Genomic DNA, 25,300 nt, shown 5'->3' on the forward strand with positions numbered 1-25,300 from the left:
CAAGTTGTGAAGCGTTGGGCTTGATTTTTCTCCACAATAAGAGAAGAGTTATTGATACTATCAAGATCCATTAAATAAATTGCGTCCATAAACTTATTTGATCAGTAATGGATTGGCTCAAAGGAACTGTCATCGGAAAGCTAACCGAATATATTTTTTACTTTCGATAAATTAAATTGCAAATTAAAATCATCTATCACAGGGAACTTTTTGTTTTCGCTTTCCCTGCCTTCGCGGGTCATTAGGTTAAATTATGAAAACGTTATCGTCAGCGGTAAATAATTCGAACATTCCAGCAGAGTACGTCATTAAAAAATAAACTGTAAACAATCGTGTTTTTAATTATTGTCCGTACGAACAAAAGGTTTTATGAGACGTAGTAGCTCTGAGCATGTGTAATCGTGGGGTTGGCTGCTGTTACACAATAAAAAACTTCGAATTAAATGAGGTAGAAGATCAGAGGAGACATGGCAGGATTACCGTTTTTAACGGTTAACGTCTTTAGAATCTGAAATTACGGGCATGCACAGTAACAGAGGATAAAAGAGGGAGACACAAAGTTGGGACATTTATGTTTTGCCAGTTTTAATGATTATGGTTAGCAAACTGGAATTGTCTTCTGAAAAATGACGGGTTCCGGGCTCTTAACGACACTTTCATACCCAAATTAACATCTAATTTATTCTTTTATGACAACTAAAATGAAACTGGAAATCAGATAGCTGGAATGGGTTTATCACAAGCACTTGCGAATTCTATCCAAATATACAGCGACGATTTCCTTCAGATTCAATTTGAATCTGTAAATATACTCGCATTAAAAAATTAACATTGAATAAAATTTTTTTAATATGTATAAATTATTTAGTTGCTGTGTAAATATTGTTTTGCAATTTATTAATACTGACTTGAAATTTCTAAAACATTTAATAATTGTTTTGTTGCTAGAGATGTGGGTGCAGAAACATTTTGTTTCGTATGTAACATACAAAATAATTGTTAAGTGGAGAGATAAATAATTACTACATTATATGAAATGAAAAGTCTCGCTTATTCATGAAAATATTATTTTTTCAGTATGTAGAATGAGTAGGTGCTCCACGCATTCTAAAATGTGGTTGGCGTAGAAAACCCACACACAAAGAATGTCATCGCTGAAATAACAAAAGATTAAACACGACTCGTCAGTCGTTTAGCGAAAATACCTGTTTTAAGAATCTAAATTAAATTAAATGTTTATCTTTCGACATTCAATTAAATTTAAATTAAACATTATTGTAATGAAATGAATTTTGCAATATAAAATAAAAGCGAATGCGCATTTATAAAGGACAATACAAACAAACTTCTAAGACGCTGAGAACACTTCACTTTGCTCTTATTTGGTCGTGGTATTACGAATATAAATACAAATAGAAAAGGGTAGGCAAGACTTTCAGCTCTTTAATTTGCAATATTGGAAAAACGGTTTTTCTGTTAATTCAAATATTTAGGAATTTTCAGACGGAAAACTTTATTTTAAGACGTGAAGTTATTCTAACGAACTTAGAAAAAGCGTTTTAAAGTGAAAAAAAAAATAGCAGGAATTTATGTTATAACTTTGTTTAACAAATAACTCAGACACTGGCCAAACAATAGCCTGATAATGTATTAAATTTATTATGGAAAATTTACATAAAGCTCTCATTTTGAAACGCTTAAATACAGCGAGGCAGCTATGAATTATGTTTGTGATGATAACGTAAATAACGCTGATAACATAACACATTTTTTGGGTGTTGCAATAAATTTATTTTACCATCAAAAAATATACCGATACTTAAAAGCTTTCGGACATTGCTAGCATTATATACTCGTAATCAACAGCAACTTATTCAAAATTAGCAAAAAATCTCGGTTTGTACAAAATAAATTAAGAAGAAAGCAATAATGTAGTGAAAAGCGTTTGAATTGTTATTGAGCAAAAAATGCTTTTAAAAGTAACAAGGAAAAAGGAAAGAAGACATCTGGAATATCTTAATTCATTGTAAGATGTCACTGTAATCTCAGTATTATTTCTTCAAATCAATGGTGGTGACTCCTAAAAGGATATATTAAATTCCATTCAATTTAATGACTTTTCATTCTATTCAAATCATGTCATAACAATATTTTTATGCTTCTGTAAATAAAGCTATAAATATAAATAAAAAAAAACGAGTGTTCAATTGAAAAATCACTCAGAGTAGCCATTGGAATATCATTTGAACAAACGACATGTCTGTTCTTATAACGTATAGCAAATAACAGGTTATGTTTCAGCCAAACAGATATTATAAGAACAGACATGCCGTTTGTATCAAATGAAATTCCAACACCTTCTCTAAGTGATTTTTCAATGGAACATTCGTTATAATTTTGTAAGCGCTTGGTTCGACCAAAACATTTTCTCAAACTCCGAACTATTTAGGCAATATGGCACTAACTTTTCAAATAAGCTTTCAATATTCATATTTCCCAACGTTGTTCAAACGTAAACTTAGTCAGTTCATATTCTTTTCTACAGAATGTGGCCTACATGTTGGATTAGCAAAATTTATTGCGATAAGGTGTTTGTCGCGACAATGTTCGTTATGTATATTGATCAGATAAATACTATTATACTATTCGTGCTAGTTCCGTGCCATTAGCGTAGATGACACAAATGCTGCTCACATCGATTGATTTGTTGATCTTACAACTCTAATTGTACACCTGAGATCAATTTGTAGTGTATCAAATTGTCGTGTGATTGTCATTTTTAGAAGGCCAATATATTTGCTAGTTATTACTTTAGAGAGATTTTTATTAATTTATTTTCCGTTTTAATTATACTGGCGTTTCCATCAACGTTTTAACAACATTTAATTTAAAATTTTTATTTTGGGTGATCAGTTTTTTAATGTTCTTTTTCTAACACTAACATTTTAAACCGTTTCTACAGTGCATGTTAAGTTTGTCATCAAAAATAGGTTATTCTCTTAAGATATGTTGTCAAGGGTAACGTATCTTACAGCCAGTTTAAAATACGGTTCAACATTTAAGCAACGTTTATTCTATTTCAACTTTTATATCAAAATTAAAAGTACGGTTATTAAAATACAAATTTCCACTATTTTGTGAGAGACAGCAGGAAGTACTTGTTGCTAACTTTTACATTATATGCAAGATTCGCCTTAGTACTTTCCCTCTCAATATCTTTTGGGCAGTCCTGATATTTTCCTCAACAGATTCTTCAATATATAATTTCGCAACTTTTGAAGACTCAGACCTACCATATCGTTTCAAGGAGGTTGTCTCCACCTGCCATACCGTATGCTAGTTACGTTGTACAATTTAAAATTTGTTCATTTAAATTGTACCGGCATTTGCAAACATAGTTGCTAAACTGTGGCGGAATGCAAGTCCGGTGTAACTCTGTGAGTCTTCAACTTTAAAAATCTTGCAATCTTTCTGAAAATTCCACCGAAAGAATTAATCGCTGCATTAGTGGGACGTAGGCCCAAATAACGTCTATATAAATCTTTGGCTGTTGATGCGTTTTGGTATCTGGTATATATTGACAATTAAAACGTCACCGTAATTTTAAATATCTTCAAAATTCATATTGTATAATTCTATTTTACGACATGCTTCGGCATTACCGAACACTAAAGCAACCTACAATTATCATTTGCTCTACGTCTACATATAAACAAATAAAGAAAAATTATAAACTTCACAAACAACTACTCTTTATCAGTTTTCTCTAAAATGTGAGCACCTTAGATTTTTTTGAATGGTAGCCAACAGCAGATTCTTCAAATAAGGAACAATGCCGCTTTCAACATTGTATATTCCGGCCATGAAGAAGTTGGATATAATTTCTCTCACTATAATACATTTAATTCAAATTAGATATTTTGTTGTTGAACAAAGCATTTGCTACTCACCATTTCATCGAGATAAGCTAAAATAACGTCTTTCTGCACCTCATTAATTCCTTGTTCCTTTTTCTAATACGTAAAAACCTCGTCCACTTAATCATCATCAACTTTTGATTTCTAGACAACAATTTGGTTCGCATTTACTTCCCTTTTTGCTAAATTTTATGCGGAATATTTGTCGAGATTTTAATGAAAAATAGTATATTAAAGAACTAGTTTCATAAGGCAAATATTAAGGCACGAATTCAAGTTTATAGAACGAGCGGCGAAGCCGCGAGTTATATGAAGGATGAGTGCCACAATGGCCTTATGAACATCCTTTATATAACTCGCAGCTTCGCCGCTCGTTCTGTAAACTTGGATTCGTGCCACAACACAAATTAAATTAATTAAAATTTGAGTTTTTTTAAGTCTGGGGAATTTTTTCGTGATTGGTGAAGGGTTGGTATGACACGAACCACGAAACATTTGTAGTTCAAATTTTCGCAACAGTTGTAATTCCAATCAATTCGAGTTTTTGTAAGTTAAAATTGGTTAAAATGTCTTATGAAGAAGTTAGTGAAGTCCTTACGCCTCCCGAAATACGGGAAATTGCACAGAATAGTATACAAAATTTATTGCCAAACAAATCTCGTTAACTTTTTTTTGACGTTTATTTACTTTATTTAATTTGAATTGAATTAAATGTCAAATTAAAATTTCGCCTATTTCTGGAGGCGTAAGGACTTCACTCACTTCTTCACAAGACATTTTAACCAATTTTAACGTACAAAAACTTGAATTGATTCGAATTACAATTTTTGTTGTGAAAATTCGAACTTCAAATGTGTCCTGGTTCATGTCATACCAACCCATCATCAACTACGACAAAATTCCCCAATTTAAAAAAAAACTCAAATTTCAATTAAATTTTGCGAAAAAACGTGCGCAGTAGAATAAATAGTATAAATAATTCGTTCATAAGGCTATTGTGGCACTCGTCCTTTATATAAATTATAACTCGCGGTATCGCCGCTCGTTCCATAAACTTGGATTGATGCCTTACTTATTTGCCTTATGAAACTCGTTCTTTAATATACTATTTCAATATTTTGTTCACCAACATTTTCCCTTAATCTTTTCGTTGACAACTATCCGCTTTTCATAGATTTCCATTACGTTGGGTTAAAAATTAATTTAAAAGCATTATTTGAACGAATTTTTGTTAGTGCTACAAAAATCTTGAAGACAACACGGGTTTTATAGTTTAAAAATCTCGTTATATTAAATCCTCATTCCCTTCGGTCGTTCGGATTTAAACTACGAGCTCGATATTTGACCTGTCTATAAAACCCTTGTTGTGGTCTTAATAGCCATAAAAAGGCTATACCGCTTGCAGTTTATGGTATGTGCATTTCAGTTGTCCATTTATACTTATGGTACTAAATTTGTAACAAAATGAATTCAAAATATATTGTGAACTGTAGTTTTCTTGAAACAAAACTGTCATTAATTAATTAATTAAAACTAAATCTATAAATCAAAAATTCTAAGGCAAAAATGCTCGTCTCGCCCTACGGTGCAGGATTTAATTAGTATTGGACACCATCAGCTTCAGTTAGCTATATCTCAAGCTATGTTAGTACTTAGAGACAAAAGAAAAGATTTTGGCTGGTGGTTAGTTAAAAGTTGCAGATTTATAGAGAAATCCCGGAAACAGATTTACAGTTTTCAGTCGAGGTGATTTATATTTAATTTAGACTCTGTTCTTTTCTGCTGAAATTTGTCGTTGCTTAAAGCAGCCATAAGAAAAATGTTTTATTCATTTTGTCAAGGAGTTGAGAACAAGAAATGCGACGATGGATGGTGAAGTGTGCCATGCATCAGTGCATGCAGAATGAAGTACATTTTAAGCACAGCCGAGAATTCCAAGTACAACTTAGAAATCCATAAATAAAATATAGGCACTTTAAAGAAGGCATAAAATTCAAATCAGCTTTGCAGAGTTCAAATGTTTAAGTTTTACTTTCATTCCACAAGAGATCTTTATTAGATGGTAATAAAAGTGTAACGCATTTTGTTGGAAACGTAAAAGCCCTTTCAGAATCTGCTCTACGTCTCAAGAATAAGTATGAATAAAAGATCAAATAACAAGAGCAAAAGAAAGGTGTCTCTATATAATGAAGACGTTGTTAAGGGAATTTCGCCGAGCTTATGAGACACAAATTCGGCATGAGGTGGAACAACAGTCGCTGAAAAAGAGCGTTTTTCGGGCAAACAACCCTCATTAAACCCGTTTAAATGCTGACTGGCCATCTTGTATTATCTCCCGTTCTACTATCCGGGAAAGCGTCCGAAAAAAGTCAGCAACCCTCAAAGGGCATACAAGCAAACTAGACAGACACGCTCTATTATTGCGTATTCAGGTCGCGCCCTCTGTACCGTCATCAAGACTCCGTAACGAAGCGGGCTGAGCCAGGAGCCCTCCGAGGGCGCACTCCGCATGCGAAAGAGCACAGGCTCTCATTAATTCAACGTGGTTAAGACGACAGCTATAGGTTATCGCATTAAAACGAACACGCCGTATAATGACTTGGTCAAACTCTGATCTGGAACGTGCCGATTTACGGCATGAGCAATTTGTGTCATGATGAATACACCAGAAACACTGAAAAATGTGTTAGAAATAAATTGCCTTCTTTTGGAGAAGCTGGGAACTCAATAGCAATAAATCATAATCATTCACTAAGAGAGTGATCTTGGCCACAAACATACGTACAATTATGTTTACATAACGTACGCCATAATTGTAGGTCAATATTTTGGCGATTTCATAAATACTATTAGTCAGAATAGTGCAGTAACATGAACAAATTTATTTATTATGAAAAATGCCTATTAAAATTCTAATCATCTTTATAATTTTTATTCTCACAGCAAATTTTATTAGTGTCTAGAGGAATATACACTAACAATAGTATTAAACTTGTAAACAACAAAAAAGCACATAAAGAAATTTCGTTTAACTGGAAGTCGTAATTAATTCTATGACATAAAAAAGTAACAACCAATTAATGGAATATAATTCTTGGTACCTAGAAGAGTTTTGTCAATTCAGGTACGGTATATTAATTTGAATCTAACGGTAAAATTATTATGCAGCAATTAATACACACTTGCATTTTTTACCGATATACAAAAATGGAATTAGCAAGAAATTAAGGATATTCCTCAATGAAAGAATATTTTTTGAGTCTAAACCACCGCAAGTCTCGCATCGCATCATATGAACTACACAATCACCTTGGCTGGGGGATACAACACACGAACATCAGATGTTCTCAGCAACAAAAATAAGGTGTTTCAGTTTTTTCTGGGCGAGTAAGATTTCCTTTGTTGAAATATACAATGAAGATCTATAATATAATGTTTTACGCTTTATAAAATTTTTTTAGATATATTTAGAAATAATGAATCGGTTGTGTAATTGTTAAGTTAAATTTCAAAATTTTATTATGCAATTCTAAATTTGTTTTTAAAAACCTACACACGCAAGTTAAAAATCATGGATGCAGTAGTAAACCGTAAATATGTTCAATGGACAATGAGCAGTGAACAAACAAATTTTAGTTAACGGACAATAATTTTAAAGAATATCTAAAATTCTAACTCCAGTAGTTTTGGGGATCATGTACGCAAACAGGTAGATGATATATGACAGAGAAGTAAGTTAATAACATTATTTAAGAGGTGGATTCCTTCCGTATTTTTCTTATGGGAGATTCAATACATCTACCCGAACAAATATCTTGCAAACCATCAACAATATTGACTAAAATTTTATATGTGTGTAGCCTGCTTAATATTCTCAACAGAACGAACTTAGAAAAATTTAAATTTTCGTTCGGTATCATTTCGAAATTAAGGCCATAATTAGACCGATATCCTAGGTTTACCTTTAAAGGCTTTATCAATCAAAAAGCAATAATTTGCAAACACGGTCGTGGAGATACTATGTTTAAAATTAGTTTACTGAAAATCGGAACTTAAAATTTTAGTAAATAATTGAGTATTTAAGACGTAACGATTAACCATCCAAAATGTATTTTATGGCTCAAATTAAGTCCAATTCTTTGTCTTACAATACAGGTTTTACATTATAAGTATTAAAAGTTTTTTGTGTAAAAAGTAAATTAAAATGCAGTATTTTAATATGTACCATCATTAACAGTTAAATTATTAATTTCTTAACGGCATTACTTATATAATATCACTGGCGGAAAAAAAAAAGCAAAATACAAATTATTAGTCTAGAATTTGAGCAGAATCGGATGCCGAGGAAAATGAGTGTCTTTCATTGGGTGGTTCCATAAATTATTCTTACTATAGGGGTGGTAAGGTAGACGTTTTTATGACATGCGATTAGAAGTGAGTCGGTGTTGACAGCAAGGGCAAGTTCTTCCGTTCTCAAGGACGAATTCTGGACGGAATGCTCTTAATATCAGTGACAATGTTCGTAGCCAATAGAAAATCAACTCCCGAAGTTTTGGACCTACTATTAGCTAGCCCATTAATCTCATAGTAATATCAATATTGTAAAAATAATTAAGAAAAAAAAAACAAATAACCTGCATTTATTTTTTTAAACGCGTAAAATTATGAGTTTGGAAGAAGCTCTATAGCTAGCTCATTATTGCTAGAAAAATGTGTTGCTTGTAATGAAGTGACGTAATATGTACAAGGTGATTCACGAGGAATAATGAGCCTGAAAAATTTTTTGATGTAGCCAACAATACTTTGCGGAGCTTATGTATAGGGCCCGGACTTTAGGTTTTTTGCCTTTTTGTTCCTGTTTAAGGCATTTACATAAAACTTAGTTATAAATGTGTTTCGCAAAAAATAACGTTATTTGAGCCTATTTTATAATTGCCTAATTGCCTAAAATGAGAGTATGTGACCTAAAACTGCTTTTTGTGACCTAAAACGTCCTAAACTTGCTGTTTTGCGGTAATTTCACAAAAATCCATACAATGGGTGAGACGAAAGCAGACCTTTCCAGGAAAGAGCACCAATAAAGTGCTGCAGCTCTTTGAAAGACATCTTGCGCTTTTACTTTCAATTGTAATACTTTATCTTACAAAGAAGTTTGTAACACATTTTTATTAGTTATTTTGTAAATGCACTCCTGCTAATCCCACTTGCCATATTTTTGACGTTCTGTTAAAATTGTGTCGTGGTGTAAGTTTGGTGTTCACTTGTGAAATATTCTTAAACATCGTGATGCCTAAAGAAAAAACCTCTAACACGGTTAAGATTAACCACTGGCTCTAATCCATGGATGATGCGAATATATATTAAATTGCCAACGATGGCAGCGGATTATTCTGAAAAGCATGTGGCAAAGTGGTAAGCATGTAATTACGATTTTCATCAATTTGTTGTTATTTAAGTAACATACTATATTTTAATTTTAATGTTGAATATTCAAGTTTAAGTGTGAAAAGATGTTTCTTTTGGAACAGCATGAAAAAGGATACATTCACAAAAAGAATGTAAAAAACCCATTGCGTCAAAGTTTGCGTCAATTACATCAATTGATGTAAAAAGATGTTTTTCATGTTTAACTATTTTTTTTGCAGATAATCGCACATCAATGACGTGTAAAAATCTAGAGCGATATATAGTTTGTCATGCGAATGCCCGCTTGAAAAAATTATTTATTATAGTATTACGAGTATATTTAAAACTCTAAATAACTAAATATATGTATTATGTTAATTAATATTGCGAATAACTGTTAAACAATTTAAAGACTAAAAAAAATAGTTTTAGTTGCTTTGAAATTTTTAAGATTTCAGATTTGTGTCAACCTATTTGAACCTATTTCAACATTTTTGTAATCTAATTTGAAGTTTTTTAAAGCCTATTTTAGGCGACTTTTTCGTCATTTTTTGTGACCTAAAATCCGGGCCCTACATGTAGCTTCAAAATTCCATTTTTAATATGTAATTATGTAAACATCGCAAGCATATCTAAAAGTTTGTTAGTTTAGGGACTGAAATCATAAAAGACTTAAATATGTAGTTACTTACTAGTTAATTACTAACGGAAAAAATGTTTTTAAAAATTAATCTATTGAGGTTGTATTAGGACTTATAGGGAACCAAGGATTAATTGAACCCCTACCTATGAATTTATTTGCATACACTGCAAAAAATAGTGTCTGACGTCTCTGTGGACATGCGGGGGTGTATCATTCTGTTGAAGCCACATATTTTGTCTTCTTTGTAATTCTACCCTCTCAGAAAATTTAAGTACACTTGACCATTTAATCTTTCGTGAAAAAAGTATGCTCCTAAAATTCTATTCCCCAATATTCCACACCAGGCATTTGTAAAATAAATTCTTTGAAAGCATCCTTCGCGAATTTAGAGGGGGTTATTTTGGGCATAGTAGTGACAATTATTATGTTTATTTATATCCCCATTGTTGCTAAAAGATGCTTTATCATTAACAAACATATTTTTCAAAAAACTTTGATCTAAAATGGTTTGTTCCCGAACAAATCGACAAAAATTAACTGTTTTAGGGTACTCTTCTTACGCTCTTGGACCCAAGTGATATGATAAGAATGAAACTTATTTTCCTTGGTAATTCTGCAACCAGGCGACTGACTAATGTCTACCCTTCTTGCCAATTAGCGTTGTCGCACATGGGGTTCCTCCTGAAGAATTTGAATGACTTCTAGTTCGTTTTCCTCACCGGGAGCTACCCTTTGTTTTGATAACTTAACGGGACGACATTTAGCTCTCACCTGATTCTCCAATCTTTTAAAAATAGTGTCAGAACGTGTTCTTCTTTCGGGATATCACTGAGCATAAACACGTGCTCATTATTTGAATAGGTATACATTTTGCACAAATTGTAATAAATTTGTAGAGTATGATAAAAATGATAATGATAATGATTCATGGGCATCGTGGATTCAAACTATAACTTTTTAAAAAAGTAAGTACACTTAGCGAAATAAGCTGTGAAAAGCAATATTGGTTGTTATCAACAATTTTTCAGGCTCATTATTCCTCGTGAATAACCCTATATATACATATATATATATATATATATAATGGTGCCAATTAGTGTTAGGTTAAAACAACATGATATTACCTTTTGTGTAAAATTCATTAATTTTATGTTATCATCGGACGCCAAATACTTATTTCCTAAATTTACCGTTCGCTATTTTTCAATCACACTCAAAGCGTTTATTACAGTTTCTGTATTCAGAGCATCAAAGAATGTTTATGGAATTTGATATAAATAAACACTATTTTGTAATTTCCATGCAACTACTTAGTTAATTAAACAATTTGACCTGTTTAGTTACGTAATGAGTAATCATTTTAGAGCAGTTGTTTAACGTGATGTGTTCTGATTTATCAGTTTATTAGAGATTACATATGTATATATGGGGGTGGTTCAAATATCATTGGCAATTTAGTATAACTGCATTTTATTTGAACAAAAAAAACTAAACAACAGTTATATCTTCTTTAGATGCTATTCTCTTACTCTATACACTTCTGTCAAACTCTCCAGAAATTTTGCTTTTTACTTCCCGAGCGTAAGCAAAGGAAGTATTGTAATCGAGTCCGTCGGCCGACTCTCTACTTTTACGTTTTCTCGATCTTTCATGACCCCTAGAAGACGAAGAAATAGGTCTCCCATTTCCGTCTGTCTGTCCGTCTGTCCGTCTGTCCGTCTGTCCGTCTGTCCGTCCGTCTGTCCGTCTGCCGTCCCGGATTTTTATTAGACAGATAATCTCCGAAAGTACTCGACCGATTGTTGTGAAATTTTGTACTTATATTAAGAATATCATGTAGATGGTAAAACGCTAACCAAAATTTGTCTAATCATCCCCACCACTAATGCGATGACGTCACTTCAAAATTGTACATAGTAAATGGGTTTTCAATTGTATAAAATAACATAGTCCTACACATGTAGTTTACAACTCCGAATCGACTTTTCACCCGAAACGTCCAGATTTTTGGAAAAAAAATCAAAATTATAAAACAACATTTTGAAATTTAATTTTTAATCTGCTAACCAGAATGCTTTGAAATGTTGCAGATGTTTTAAGGCTATAAAGAGCATCATAAATCTTTAGTCAAAAAATATTTGCTTATCCCCTCCAAAAACTTGATGACGTCAGCTCAAAAGTTTGTGGAATAAATCATATCTAAAATGTACAAAATATGATGAGTCTGTACTTGTGATCTATCACTCCATTCATATTTTTTGGATTTGCATATACAGGGTGACTCAAAAAAATTAATGAATGCGTAAATATATTTTATTGATGTAATCAGGAACTACAAAACCGAATGCTCTGAAATCTTGCAGATGTTTTAAGGTCATAAAGAGCATAATAAATGTTTAGTCAAAATATATTTGCTTATCCCCTCCAAAAACTTGATGACGTCAGCTCGAAAGTTTGCCGAATAAATCATATCTAAAATGTACAAAATATGATGAGCTTGTACTTGTCATTTATCACTCCATTCATATTTTTTGGATTTGCATATACAGAGTGACTCAAAAAAATTAATGAATGCGTAAATATATTTTATTGATTTAATCAGGAACTACAAAACGGAATGCTCTGACATCTTGCAGATGCTTTAAGGTTATAAAGAGCATAATAAATGTTTAGTCAAAATATATTTGCTTATACCCTCCAAAAACTTGATGACGTCAGCTCGAAAATTTGCCGAATAAATCATATCTAAAATGTACAAAATATGATCAGTCTGTACTTGTGATCTATCACTCCATTCATATTTTTTGGATTTGCATATACAAGGTGATTCAAGAAAATAAATGAAAGCGTAAATTTATTTTACTGATTTACTCAGGAACTACAAAACCGAATGCTTCGAAATCTTGAAGATATTTTAAAATTATCATAAGCATGGTAAATTTTTGATCAAAACGTATTTGGTCGTCCCCCCTAAAAAATTTATGATGTCACCACAAAATTTTGCTGAATAAATCCTATCTAAAATGTACAAAATATGGTGAGTCTCTTCTTGTGATTTATTATTCCATTCAAATTTTTTCGATTTGCATACACAGGCTGACTCAAAAAAATTAATGAATGCGTAAATTTATTTTATTGATTTAATCAGGAACTACAAAACCGAATGCTTTGAAATCTTGCAGATGTTTTTAGGTTATAAAGAGCATAATAAATTTTTAGTCAAAATATATTTGGTTATCTTCTACAAAAAACTGATGACGTCAGCTCAAAAGTTTGCCGAATAAATCGTATCTAAAATGTACAAAATATGATGAGTCTGTACTTGTGATTTATCATTCCATTCATATTTTTGGATTTGCATATGCAGGGTGACTCAAAAAAATTAATGAAGGCGTGAATTTATTTTATCGATTTAATCAGGAATTACAAAACCGAATGCTTTGAAATCTTCTGGATTCTGGATTCTGGATTCTTAATTTATGGGGGCTGACCGTAGCCAGCCGGCACTTAGGCCTCGCCTTTGGGCCCATTGTACTTTCCCCAAGTCCATATCAGGGTGTTTTCCCGCTCCTCTACTCGTCAAGCCACCCAACTGCTTGAATGTACTTGAGTAATGCAGAGGGTGGAAACTCCCTGATATTTGCCATACTAGGCCAGATGTCCCCTAGTATGGATTCCCTGTAGGAGGCTAGGGCTGGACACTCACGAAGAATGTGCTCAGCTGTTTCCTCTTCTTCATTGCATCCACGACAGATTGGGTCTGTTACCACCCCTATCGTGTATAGATGTTTGTTAAACTGGTAATGTCCCGTAAGGAATCCTATGCTTTGAAATCTTGGGAATATTTTAAAGTTATTATAAGCATGGTAAACTTTTGTTCAAAATGTATTTGTTCATCCCTCCTAAAAAAATTGATGACGTCACCCTTAAATTTTGCTGAATAAATCCTATCTAAAATGCAAAATATATGATGTGTTTTTACTTGTGATTTATCATTCCATTCATATTTTTTAGATTTTCTTAAGAGGTGGTTCAAAAAAATTAATGAAGTCAATTTATTTTATTGATTAAATTATAGGCAACACTTATTATTAGTATTACACCCCAACCAACCCAATTTGGTAGACACAAAATTTGTTAAAGGAAAAACTCGGTTGAAACATAAGGGTAGCACGCTTATTTACATCTATGTTAACATTACAGACGTGCGTTTGTTTTGTTCGTTGACTAGGTTCCGCGAATGTGGAATAGACATGTTTATAACCAACCAATTGTGAATTTCACTGTCAAGAATTAAAATAAAACCCAATGTTTTATATAATAAGCGGAAGTCGAAGCAATAAAACCGATGGTCGTTTTGTTTACAGTTTCTCTGTTTGACTCTCACGTATGCTGTTACGCTTGTCATCTTAAATTAAGAATGTTTATACATAAACGATTTTCAGTTGCCCCTCATATTACTAGACAGCGGATTTCTGTCGGGTTACGTCACGATTATAGGGGGGGACGTGCTGGATTCCATAAATATAATTAACGATTTATTAATCAAACGGCTAAGTAAATGAGAACGGGAATTAACAGCAGAGTGCAACGAAACAACGTTATTCTAATCTCAAATCAACGAAGTGCAGTCCGCAACGGCAATGAATTCGCATCCCGTGCGAGCCGTACCGAGTTTGGCCTTGCCTAGCCCGACAGAAATCCGCTCTCTAGATATTACACACCGGCGCCGTATACGTGAGTAAATTGTTTCGTTATTTTATTGATTATAAGAAATCAATATTCAAAACGACTCAATTCATTTTCCCGAAAATTTGGGAAGACAATAATTTTATCCTTAGTATTACACTACATCTATCCCAACTGATATACGTGTCCTTGCAAAAATGTTGATGACGTCATCACAATTTTTTTTTAAATTCCCACTACAAAAATGTAATGAGAAAAAAAAAACATAATAGGCATGCAGTCGTCAAGTTTCCGACAGCGAGGGAAGTACTGTCTAACTCTTTAGACCAATTTTTTTGTTTTGTAAAAACTTTCGCTCTATGCCGTGAGTCAACTCCGCACAAATACTTGTACTGCATAATAATAATTATTATTATTGTCAATATTGTTCCTTTTAGGAGACCAAAAATAAAAAAAACTCGCAGGGTGACAAGTTTGGTCTATAAGGGTACTTTTCAGAGGTTTTCCAACCCCATTTGTGTAGTAGGTATACGCTTCGTCAAATTCCAAATATATGGTCAAGGGTTGTTTTGGAGGAGAACTGAACTTCGGATAGAAATATTCTTTCGTTTTGATCTTTACGTAAATCTAATTTGCATACAAATTAGGTCAGTGCACCTATTTTGTCAACAAGTTGTCAGATAGTAACCTGCCTGTCCTCCAAAATCATCCTTTTGATGTTTTCACTAGGTACTATCCTCAGTAATGCTCGTTTGCGGGTGTCGTTGATGCGACTAATTCTCGAGTTTTCTCGACCTTCTTTGAATACCTTTCAACATCGTTACACTTGCGAGGCTGAGAGGCATCTATCTCCAAACTGATTATGCAGTCGCATATAAATTTGGGGTGGTAAAATATTTTCAGCTACTAAAAATTTGATAATAATGCCCTGAACATTTGTTAACGGCACTTCCTTTACAGATAGGTCTTTAAAATTTTTTAAAAGTAATCACTGCAACTATGACGCCGGTGATCAGTAACTATTAGTTCAACTTCTAAATCTCATGTTCAACTTCTAAATCTCATTCCTTTTTGTTAAAAAAACAAATTCGCATTCATGTTTGAAGTACCCTCGTATGTAAAGTGGTTAATAAATTTAATATTATAAGTGCAGGGTGGGCTATATGCAACAATAGTAAAGTAGTTTGCTTCAATTACGCAGATAGCAATCGCTTTAAAAGACGTATCACTGCAGAAATTTCCGACACGTACTTTTACATATTGGATTCCTTTTTCTTAGGCATATTCCGACAAAACAAAATGGAGAGAATTGTTTCGACAATAAATACTGCCAACATCAAAGTCGGTGAAGTTGAAAAATAATGCCTCTACCGAGAAGAGCCAACGTTCACATATGCAAAAGAAGTCAATAAGGTTTTCTTCTAATAAAAACTTCAAACGTACGCATTTTGTTCGGTATACATTGGCAGTTTATGAAAAACAGTAAAATAGTCTCTTTACGATCTTAAGGTGTGATATTTTGGTTTACACAGATTTACGTAAGTGTCTTGAGCTTATATTTTTAGGTCCTTGCCTCATCGTTCGATATTATTTAATTGAAATAGGTTTACCCCTTTTTTAAATGATATCTACCATATACGGCTGTTCTAATAACACGTTAAATAGTTTTCCTTTTATTTAAAAACACAAATTTTTAAATTTTGTGGCAAGCAGTAACGTTCAATAATAATAATTGATAATGATAACTGCTACATTTATTTTTCAGTTGGCGCTTAATACCTGTACTTCTTTTTTACACAAATACGGAGATAAAACTTAGTGTGATAAATATATTCAATACATTCAAAGGGTCGTATTTTTCATGAATGAATGATGTAAAATATTCAGTAAAAAAGAAATGTTGCGAACGAATTTACTAATTCCAAACATAACTAACAGCCGTTCAAGATGAAACTATAAAAATGTGGAAGTTCATTGCAGTTACTGCTAAAAACTGCACAAGCGCTGGATTAATACCTTAATCCTCAAAAAGCAAAATATAAGTACCACCTGTTTTCAACTCCTTAAAACTTTGCTTCCAAGCCTTCAGTTCGATTAACCGCAAATACTAAGACTCCAATTTATAGAACTACTTAGCGTAGTCAGCTGTTAGTTAAAGTATTCAATCTTCCTAATTTTATTTAACTTTTAATTGTACATTAAAAATTTAACGATGCAACTTTTAATTTAAACCGCTGCTAAATTTTCGTTGTAAAGGTACAGGCAAACTCGCTACTTCTTTTAATTAGATTACATAAATTAATATTTCCCTTCTTGCCGACAGCAAATTCCCGCGCCTCCTATTTATTCCATCTCTGCTTTTAATCGGGACTTTCCTTGAGACACAAACAAAAATAGCTTTTCCACTTTAATCGAACAAGTGGTAATTAATAAAGGTTCCCCTTCATTTCTTCGCTCAACCCACGTACTCACAAGATGCTTATTAATACTTAATTTAGAATGAACATTTAAACATTTTTCTATAAAAACAAGTTGTGTGAAATAGTTTAGGTACATATACTTCGAATATTTTGTGCTTGGAAACGTTATTCTAAAATTCAATGACTTAGTTGTTATTCAAAATAATCACATACAATAAATAAATGAAATTTAATAACACCTTCGGAGAGAGCTAGCCACTAAAAAATAATGAACTGGTTCATAAAGATTCACTTAATAAGAACGATATGACTTATTTTTTTTCCGAATTTAAAATTTGTAATTGATCCTAACTTGTTAATTATTAATAATTAATTAGTAATAAGAGTCCAAGCTTTCCAATGTGAGTCTCAGTCGAAATATTACAAATAACGTTTCATTCAGTGATTTGTTATGAACTTAAATATGTGTGATGATAAATAATGTGTATGAGTCACATGCAATAAATACAGGTAATAAAGTACGAGGGTGGGGTGATTAATGACGGGCCTGAACAGGAATGCATTGTTTTTTTCGGTTAATTTTTATTTAGGACCCGGTGGGTGAGGTGGCTTGGCATCTGCCCACTACACCTTGGGTCGTGGGTTCGATTCCCGCTTTGCCTCTGGGTGTTTTTGTATGTCCCCTTTTCCTGTAATTGGGCCTCTCGGCCTGTTGGAAAAGTAATTATTAAAATAAAATAAAAAAAAAAAAAAAATTAAAATAAAATAAAAAAAAAAATAAAAAATTTATTTCTCAACATGATCTCCATTTAGCTCGATACACTTAACCCAGCAATCTTCTAGAGCAGTTACACCGGAGTAATACAACGATTTATAGAGATCTTCAAAATAACTATTTGCTGCTTCGATGTTGTCATAAACCTCTTACCACCCAACCACTTTTTGAGGTTTGGGAAACAGTGGAAGTCACCAGGGGCTAAATAGGGTCTGTAGGGAGGGTGGGGGAGCAATTCAAATTTAAATTCATGAATTGAAGCCATCGCAATGACTGAAGTATGGACTGGTGTATTGTCCTGATGAAACAGCACCTTTTTTTTTCGCTAAATGTGGCCGTTTTGCGTTAATGTCCTATTGTAAACGTTGTAGTAGAGTAGCATAATATTCCCCACTAAGTATTTTTCCCTTTTGAAGGTAGTCAATAAAAATTATTCTCCTCGCATCCCAAAAGATGGTGGCCATAACCCTACTGGCCGATGCAACTGTCTTCGCTTTCTTCGGAGCAGGTTCTCTTTTTTTGGTCCACTGTCTCGACTGCTGTTTTGTCTCGGGGATGTAATGATGGACCCATGTTTCATCGACAGTAATGGATGGACGCAAAACTCAGTTGGGTTACACCTGTAGTGTGCCAAACAATCAGCCGAAACATCCTTACGACGCTGTTTTTGGTTTGGAGCGAGCAAACGCGGCACCCACCTGGCGCAAAGCTTCTTCATTGTTAAGTGTTCATCTAAAATATTTCGAATACACTCTGTTGTGATCCTTATTGATTCTGCTACCTCCCTCATTTTCACTTTCCGGTCAGCCAAGATGATTTTATGATTTTTTTCTGTAATTTCTGAAGGGGTCACCTCAACAGGGCGCCCAATGCGTGGCCTATTATTTGTGCTGATTCGACCCATTTTAAATTTAGCAACCCATCACTTAATTGTTGTATATGATGAAGAGGAGTCTCCCAATGTTGTATACAACTGTTTTTTGATCTCACTTGCTTTTAGGCCTTTCAAAAAAAAAAAAAAAATTTAATCACTGGCCGAATTTCCACTTTTTCCATTATGTCAGAATTGTTTGATGCATCTAATCTGAAGGACTGCCATCCAAATACTAAACGATATATTGACATGAAATTTTTAAGGGAAGCTGATGGAAGATGAAATTATGGAATGCCATCATTATACTGATCTTATTACTCCCATATCTATGTGAGGCCCGGTGCTTGTCACCCCACCCTCGTAACTTATTAGTGCACAGATCCTACAGTTACAAAGTTTATTTGGTATATACCTAAATAGTATATTAAGTATTAAGAACGGTAAGGGGTGTCTGAGACCAGTAAACCCCCTTAACGTTCGTGATGCTTATACTATTTTTTGTACGACCATCAAAAAATTTGCGTCTTTTTATCAAATTCATAAATTGAAAGAATTTATATCAAACATCAACAAGATCTTTTTTTTTATTTAAAATTTGTTACTATGGTTTCGATTAATATAAACAACAATTTTAAAAATCAGTTTCCATTTTGACCGCTGTCGATTTAGATTTGATCTGGCTCTATTTGGAGTTAATTTTCTTTCCGCGACTATTAGTGAGTGATTTATTTGCTTAAAATATCAGTCATGAGTAATTCTGAAAGCGAAAATATCGAAGTCGAACAAGCATGGAATTTAAAATAAAAAAAATCTTGAATGCATGATTACTAGAGAGCGGATTTCTGTCGGGCTAGGCAAGGCCAAACTTGGTACGGCTCGTACGGGATGGGAATTCATTGCAATTACGGGCTACACTTCGTTTATTTGAGATTAGAATAACGCTGCTTCGTTGCACTCTGCTGTTAATTCCCGTTCTCATTTACGTAGCCGTTTGATTAATAAATCGTTAATTGTATTTATGGAATAAGTGACGATTAAATTTAGTGATTATCTATCACCCGCTACTGAGTCCCGGCGATCCAGCGCGTCCCCACCTATAATCGTGACGTAGCCCGACAGAAATCCGCTGTTTAATGATTACTTACCGTTCAGCTGAACAGTAAGTAAATTCCTTACCGTTCGCCTCTTGGTTGTTGGTCGTAGCAACCCGTAAACTGAACTTACTGCTATGGAAACCTGTACGGTAAATGATTGAAAAAGTGATGGTCGTACAAAAAAACAATTTTTGTTTTAATTAAAATACAGATAATATTGGAAGACACTTGTCAATGAAACGTTTTTCAACCATCATTTAATAACAACTGAGACACAAACTTTTTTTTAATCTTTTGTAAATGACAGGTCAAACTAATATTTTATTAGTTCAAAGAAGTGGCTTATAAATTATAATATCTGAGAGGAACTAAAAACATGAATGCAGTTTTTAACTCAAATATTAAAAAAAAGAGATACCTACATTTCTGCATTCCACAAACTATGAAACGATAATAAAAAATAAAATAACGACACGTGAGACTGACACCTGCATGGTACTTATGGAAAAAAATTACCCTGCAGATGTATACTTCTTGAAATAATTACCATGAAAAAAGTATCGTTTAATACCCGACAGAATTTTATGTAGACTAGAAAGTCGAGATGAATAATTTTGTGAAATATAATGACTTTGCTTTTAACAGTGGTTATACTTACAATATTATTTGAGTATATTTTAAAATTGGAAACTCATGTAGTGATATAGCAAAAAATAAGAAGAATGGAGTGTTTCACGATAAGCAAAGCAATTAGAAAATTAACGCCAATCAAAAATAAATATTTTAAATAATAACCGAGTGAAATGTGGTATTGTAATAATTTGTTCTAAATAAAATAATTTAATTTGTGTGCCATGTTGTAATACTAAAAAAATATAAGTATATTTGGAACATTTCTTTTACACTAGTTTTCATTTATAAACAATTTGATGGTATTTATTTAATCATTAATGACTACAAGCACACTGACTTACCCACTATGGTGAGGTACACGGGATGACCTATAGGCGGTGTAGTGCTTATTTGGCATTCGTATATGCCACTATCCTTTCGTTGAGGGTATCGTATTCTTAAGGTCCACTCTTCCGTGTGAGGCGTATGAATGGCTTCAAATCTTTGATCTGAAGTGTAAGTGTATCTGCCCACAGTCAGCAAGTGAATATCACGGTGCCTAACCCAAGAAACCTGCAAAAGAAAATTCGTGTCATAAATATAGGACGTATATAATTCAGTAGATTGGGTAGCAATAGAAGGAAATGTTTGCAAAAGACGATTCGAGGATGTTGAGTGGGCTATATTTTAAAGTTAAGGATCAAATTAAAAACCGTATTACTACTGTTATAATGCCATTGGCGCCTTTTTAAACGTTTTATGGCCTCTTAAGAAAATAATCTGGCTACAAAGGGCGTGTTAAGTGCACTGCAAATCTTCAAATGGAAAACTCAATAGAATTGTGTCAATGACATGTGGATTTATAGTAATTCAGTTTAAAATGTTATATTTTGTACACCTGCAAACTACCGAATAGTGGTATAACAGCAGGTTTTAATGTGTACAAGTTGTTATAAAATGCAACATGCAATTTGCTTTGTAAATTCCTGGCTTATTATGTGATGTGTTCTAGTTGGAAGTTAATGATTTGATCTCATTTGTTTGAGTTTCAGTTGTTAATTAATTGATAACTTTCCAGAATTTTAAAATTAATTTTCAATTACCTTCAGTGTCGTGTACATTTTATATTAATCATTGGTATTAAAAATTATATTATGGTAATAGTGTCATTCAAAAATTAAATTTAAGGTAACTATTGTTACTTCATACTGATTGTCCAGAAAGGTGGAAGAGTATAAAAATCAATAATTGATAATTATCGGTGCAAAAATGAAGCGAAAACGTTAGAGAATCGTCGAATACTTATAAGAAAACTGAATAATTGCTGCAACTTCATGTAAATATAACATCTAAAAGGTAAAAAACAACAGAAATAAAAAGAGGGCTCATACACAGAAAAGTAGTGGAATACTTATACTATAGATATTGTGGAAAAAATGAAACGAATAATTTAACAAGATCGACAGAAGTGACATTGTTTATAATTGTTGTTATTTCCATGCAGCTGATATGAAAGTAAAGTAAAAGCTCAACTATGCCATAATTCAAAAGTATGTAACTTGTCCAATAAAATTTTGTATAACATCAAACGCTTTTGAAAAGTCGGTGTATAATGTATAGACAACTAGCTTTTGGCCTTCACGGACTTAAGGTAATAGTATATTATTTTATAAGGGGTAAAAATGAAACTTTTTGTGGCGAGTCCATAAGTTTGACGCCCAACCGAAGCGAGGTAAATACAGACAATTAAATTAAAGAAGAAATAAAAAAAATTGGAATTTGTAATTATTAAAAATTAATAAATTAAGTTATATCTGGATACTGTTACAATATGGTTCCATTGTCAACAACAAAATTTCAGAAAACAGTTTGCGTGGAAATATCGCTTAATTTATTTATTATTTCTCATTAAAAGAAAAGTATTTGCGATGAATTTATTTAGTATGAGTGCACTTCAATTTGTATATGCAATTAACAAGAATTATATATACTTAATACACATTTTTAGGTAAGTATTGACGAGTTAAAGTAATATTAAAACTAAACATATATTTACTTATTTTTATATTGTAGTACATAATTTAAGTTATCTGCAGGCAAGTAAACAAAGTCCGTTTGCACGGAAAAAGGTAGAGGGAAGGAAAAAGACCTGGCGTAGAGGAAGAGAACATAATAAAAAAAATTATGCTATCTTAACTTTATTAATTGGCTTTTTTATTTTGTCTCGCATTAATATTATATGCAATTTACATTTACAAATCTAACTGGTTTCATCTTTTTCCTAAAATATTTGCATTTTCTGATTGTGACAGCATGAAATCTGTATTAAGTTCCATAAAAAAATATTTTCTAGCTACTTGACGGCATAAACTGCTGTTAAACATATCCTACTTTGTCATCTAAATTTATTAAGCTTAAATAACATCATTCAAGTTGTGTTGCTAGCTATATAGTTAGGAGTATAAATTATGGATTCTCTACATCTGTTGCCCTAAAAAAATCGTATTCGTATACTCTCAAAACGGTTGTTATATATATATTTTAACATTACTTTACTTTCATTGTTTAATTGGAAACTTTACTTTGAAAAAAAAAACTGAACAGAACCACGTAAAATAAAAACCTACCAGAAACGTCCACTTTAATTTAACTTCCACTGTGGTAATGAAGAGAGATAGTACTTCTCCCGCACGACATAAATGGAGCTAAAAATCCTCGTCAGATGTTGAAACATATATAAAACTGATAACATACAGAGAGTATTCCTGAATGAATGAATTATGTCTCTTGTGAACACAAAAATTATAAAATACACACGTTAATTTATTTCATTCATATACACATACTAAAATGCAATTACACCAGTTCGTCGAAAGACTGCTAATTAACCTGTCAGTGAGGCTACGGATCTTATCTTTTAATTCGTTACAGCAAAAAATTCCACACTTTATTTATATTTCTAGTTTTATTTAGTTTCGTTTAGCTTAGAGAATGAAACGTTTGAAAAAGAAAACCCTAACATTTGTAATCTCTTGTTACTGTTCCGGCTAAATACACTGTCCCAATAAAAACAACGTATTTTACTGAAAGACAGACAATGATAATCTCAAAGCGTATACATCGAAACAGAAACATAAAGCTCCCTCGCTGTGTTTTCAGGTGGAAACTCAAGGAATAACACAGATAAATCAGCTCTAACTTTTTTGCAGACGTGGCAAAAATAATTTGTTTTTATTCCGCTGAGCTAACTTCATAGCTTATAATGGATTTTAGAACAGAACAGAAATATTAGCTAATTTATTTCGTAGACAAAAGTTACCGAACTGGAGTAAATTTTTTAGGTAGAAGTTAGAGAAGAGGAAAATACCACAAATGAAAAGTAGAAATCCAGCGCTTTGAAGGTTTCGCCCAGATCAATCAATCCCTCAGGACCACGCGTAAACTTTCCGTCTCCATTAATAATGCAAAAACTTTATAAAAGAACCTATCCATGATTCAAATTAAGAAAGTTGCGGTCGGCGAGATCAAGAAAATGGAGAACCAGCAAACGTTTTGTTATTCACCGTAAAGTTTGCCGTTTCTATGTAGTTTACGTGTAGATTTTCCGTTATAAATAAATAATATTTCAGGGGTAAACCGTTCCCTCGAATAAAACACGCTCGGTCTAAATTCTAATCTTAAAACTTGTTTCGTGACTTTAACCGAAAAAGGAGGAGTGCCGTCTCTACACTTACATGCAGAAATTTCGCCGCAAATTGCTGGAAAAATCTTTATTTATTCTTTTTTCAACATATTGGCCACGCTTTTTGAATAGGATATAATTTTTTAATGAAGTTTTGTTTGGTTCGTATTCTCTCCATTTCCTCCGAAGGCAGGTTCGCAATAAGATCAAGACGGATAACGAATTGGATAATAATTAATTTATTCGGGAAAATATGGGCAATTATGTGACCCAGGGCGATTCCAAATTGTCCACAACTCGTTGCAAATTCTCTTCGGGTATCGACTTTATGAACTTTGTAATGAGTTCCCTAAAGTACTGGAAGCTCTCAAGGCTCAGCTCATAGACTTTGTCTTATACATAATTCCACAAAAGTAGCCACAAAAGGTAAGCTGAATAAACGAGTTTGAAGCTTGAATTTTTTTCAGAGCTTAAAATTTATGACTGCGGCGTCATGATGCGCAGTCCTTGTACATTTATATCGGTTACCTTTAGTCGAGATGTGTTTTTACGCACAACATTCATTGCTCGCAGAGCAATGATAATTTCAACGCATAATAAGGGGTTTTTTCGAGATTTTACTTTTACCTATTTCGTTTTCAATTTAACTTTGTTGAATTTCACAAAAAAGCTCAACTTGCTTGATTTTTAAAACGTTAATCCTCATACTTTACACTTGCATTTAACCTTAATAAGTATTAAAAAACACTGTTAAAACAACTACGTATGTAAAAACACAAAAAAACTATTGTTTAAGAAAAAATTACGTCAAAATATATATTATAAAAATATTGTTTCATAATTATTTTTTAATTTTAAATAAAAATATTGAACACCTGTAAACCAAATGTAAAACAGATCTCTTCACGCCTTTATGAAGAAACTATATTCGGGCATGTAATGTCATTTGAAAAACAAAATCGTTTTTGTATTATGTAGACATAGTTGCAAATTAAAACAATTTGACGGTCCTCACATACGGAAACGGGCGTGTTTTAATTAAAAATTACGTTCTAGTGGAATCAATGTAGTATTAGATCATACTGATGTTTCAAGTGAATAAAACTTCATGTAAGTGAATTATTTTCTTTAAATGCCCAAATAAATTATGAAGCACGATTCTGTTTTTAAACGCAGAATCTTCACAAG

The 25,300-nt window shown here is 32.7% G+C and overlaps 1 protein-coding gene across 3 annotated transcripts in view; it reads right to left on the reverse strand.

The window, feature by feature from the left end:
• The window catches only part of LOC135126680 (zwei Ig domain protein zig-8), a 208,207-nt gene that overhangs the window by 24,245 nt on the left and 158,662 nt on the right, over positions 1-25,300 (reverse strand). For all 3 annotated transcript variants that reach the window (XM_064052751.1, XM_064052750.1, XM_064052749.1), the window contains exon 3: positions 20,793-21,003. In XM_064052751.1, the coding sequence (XP_063908821.1) occupies positions 20,793-21,003 (211 nt within the window). The remainder of the gene's footprint in view (positions 1-20,792; positions 21,004-25,300) is intronic.

This window comes from Zophobas morio, unplaced genomic scaffold (assembly GCF_036711695.1).
Source record: "Zophobas morio isolate AGI-343-1 ecotype UQ-CSIRO unplaced genomic scaffold, CSIRO_AGI_Zmor_V1 ptg000011l, whole genome shotgun sequence".
NCBI lineage: Eukaryota > Metazoa > Arthropoda > Insecta > Coleoptera > Tenebrionidae > Zophobas > Zophobas morio.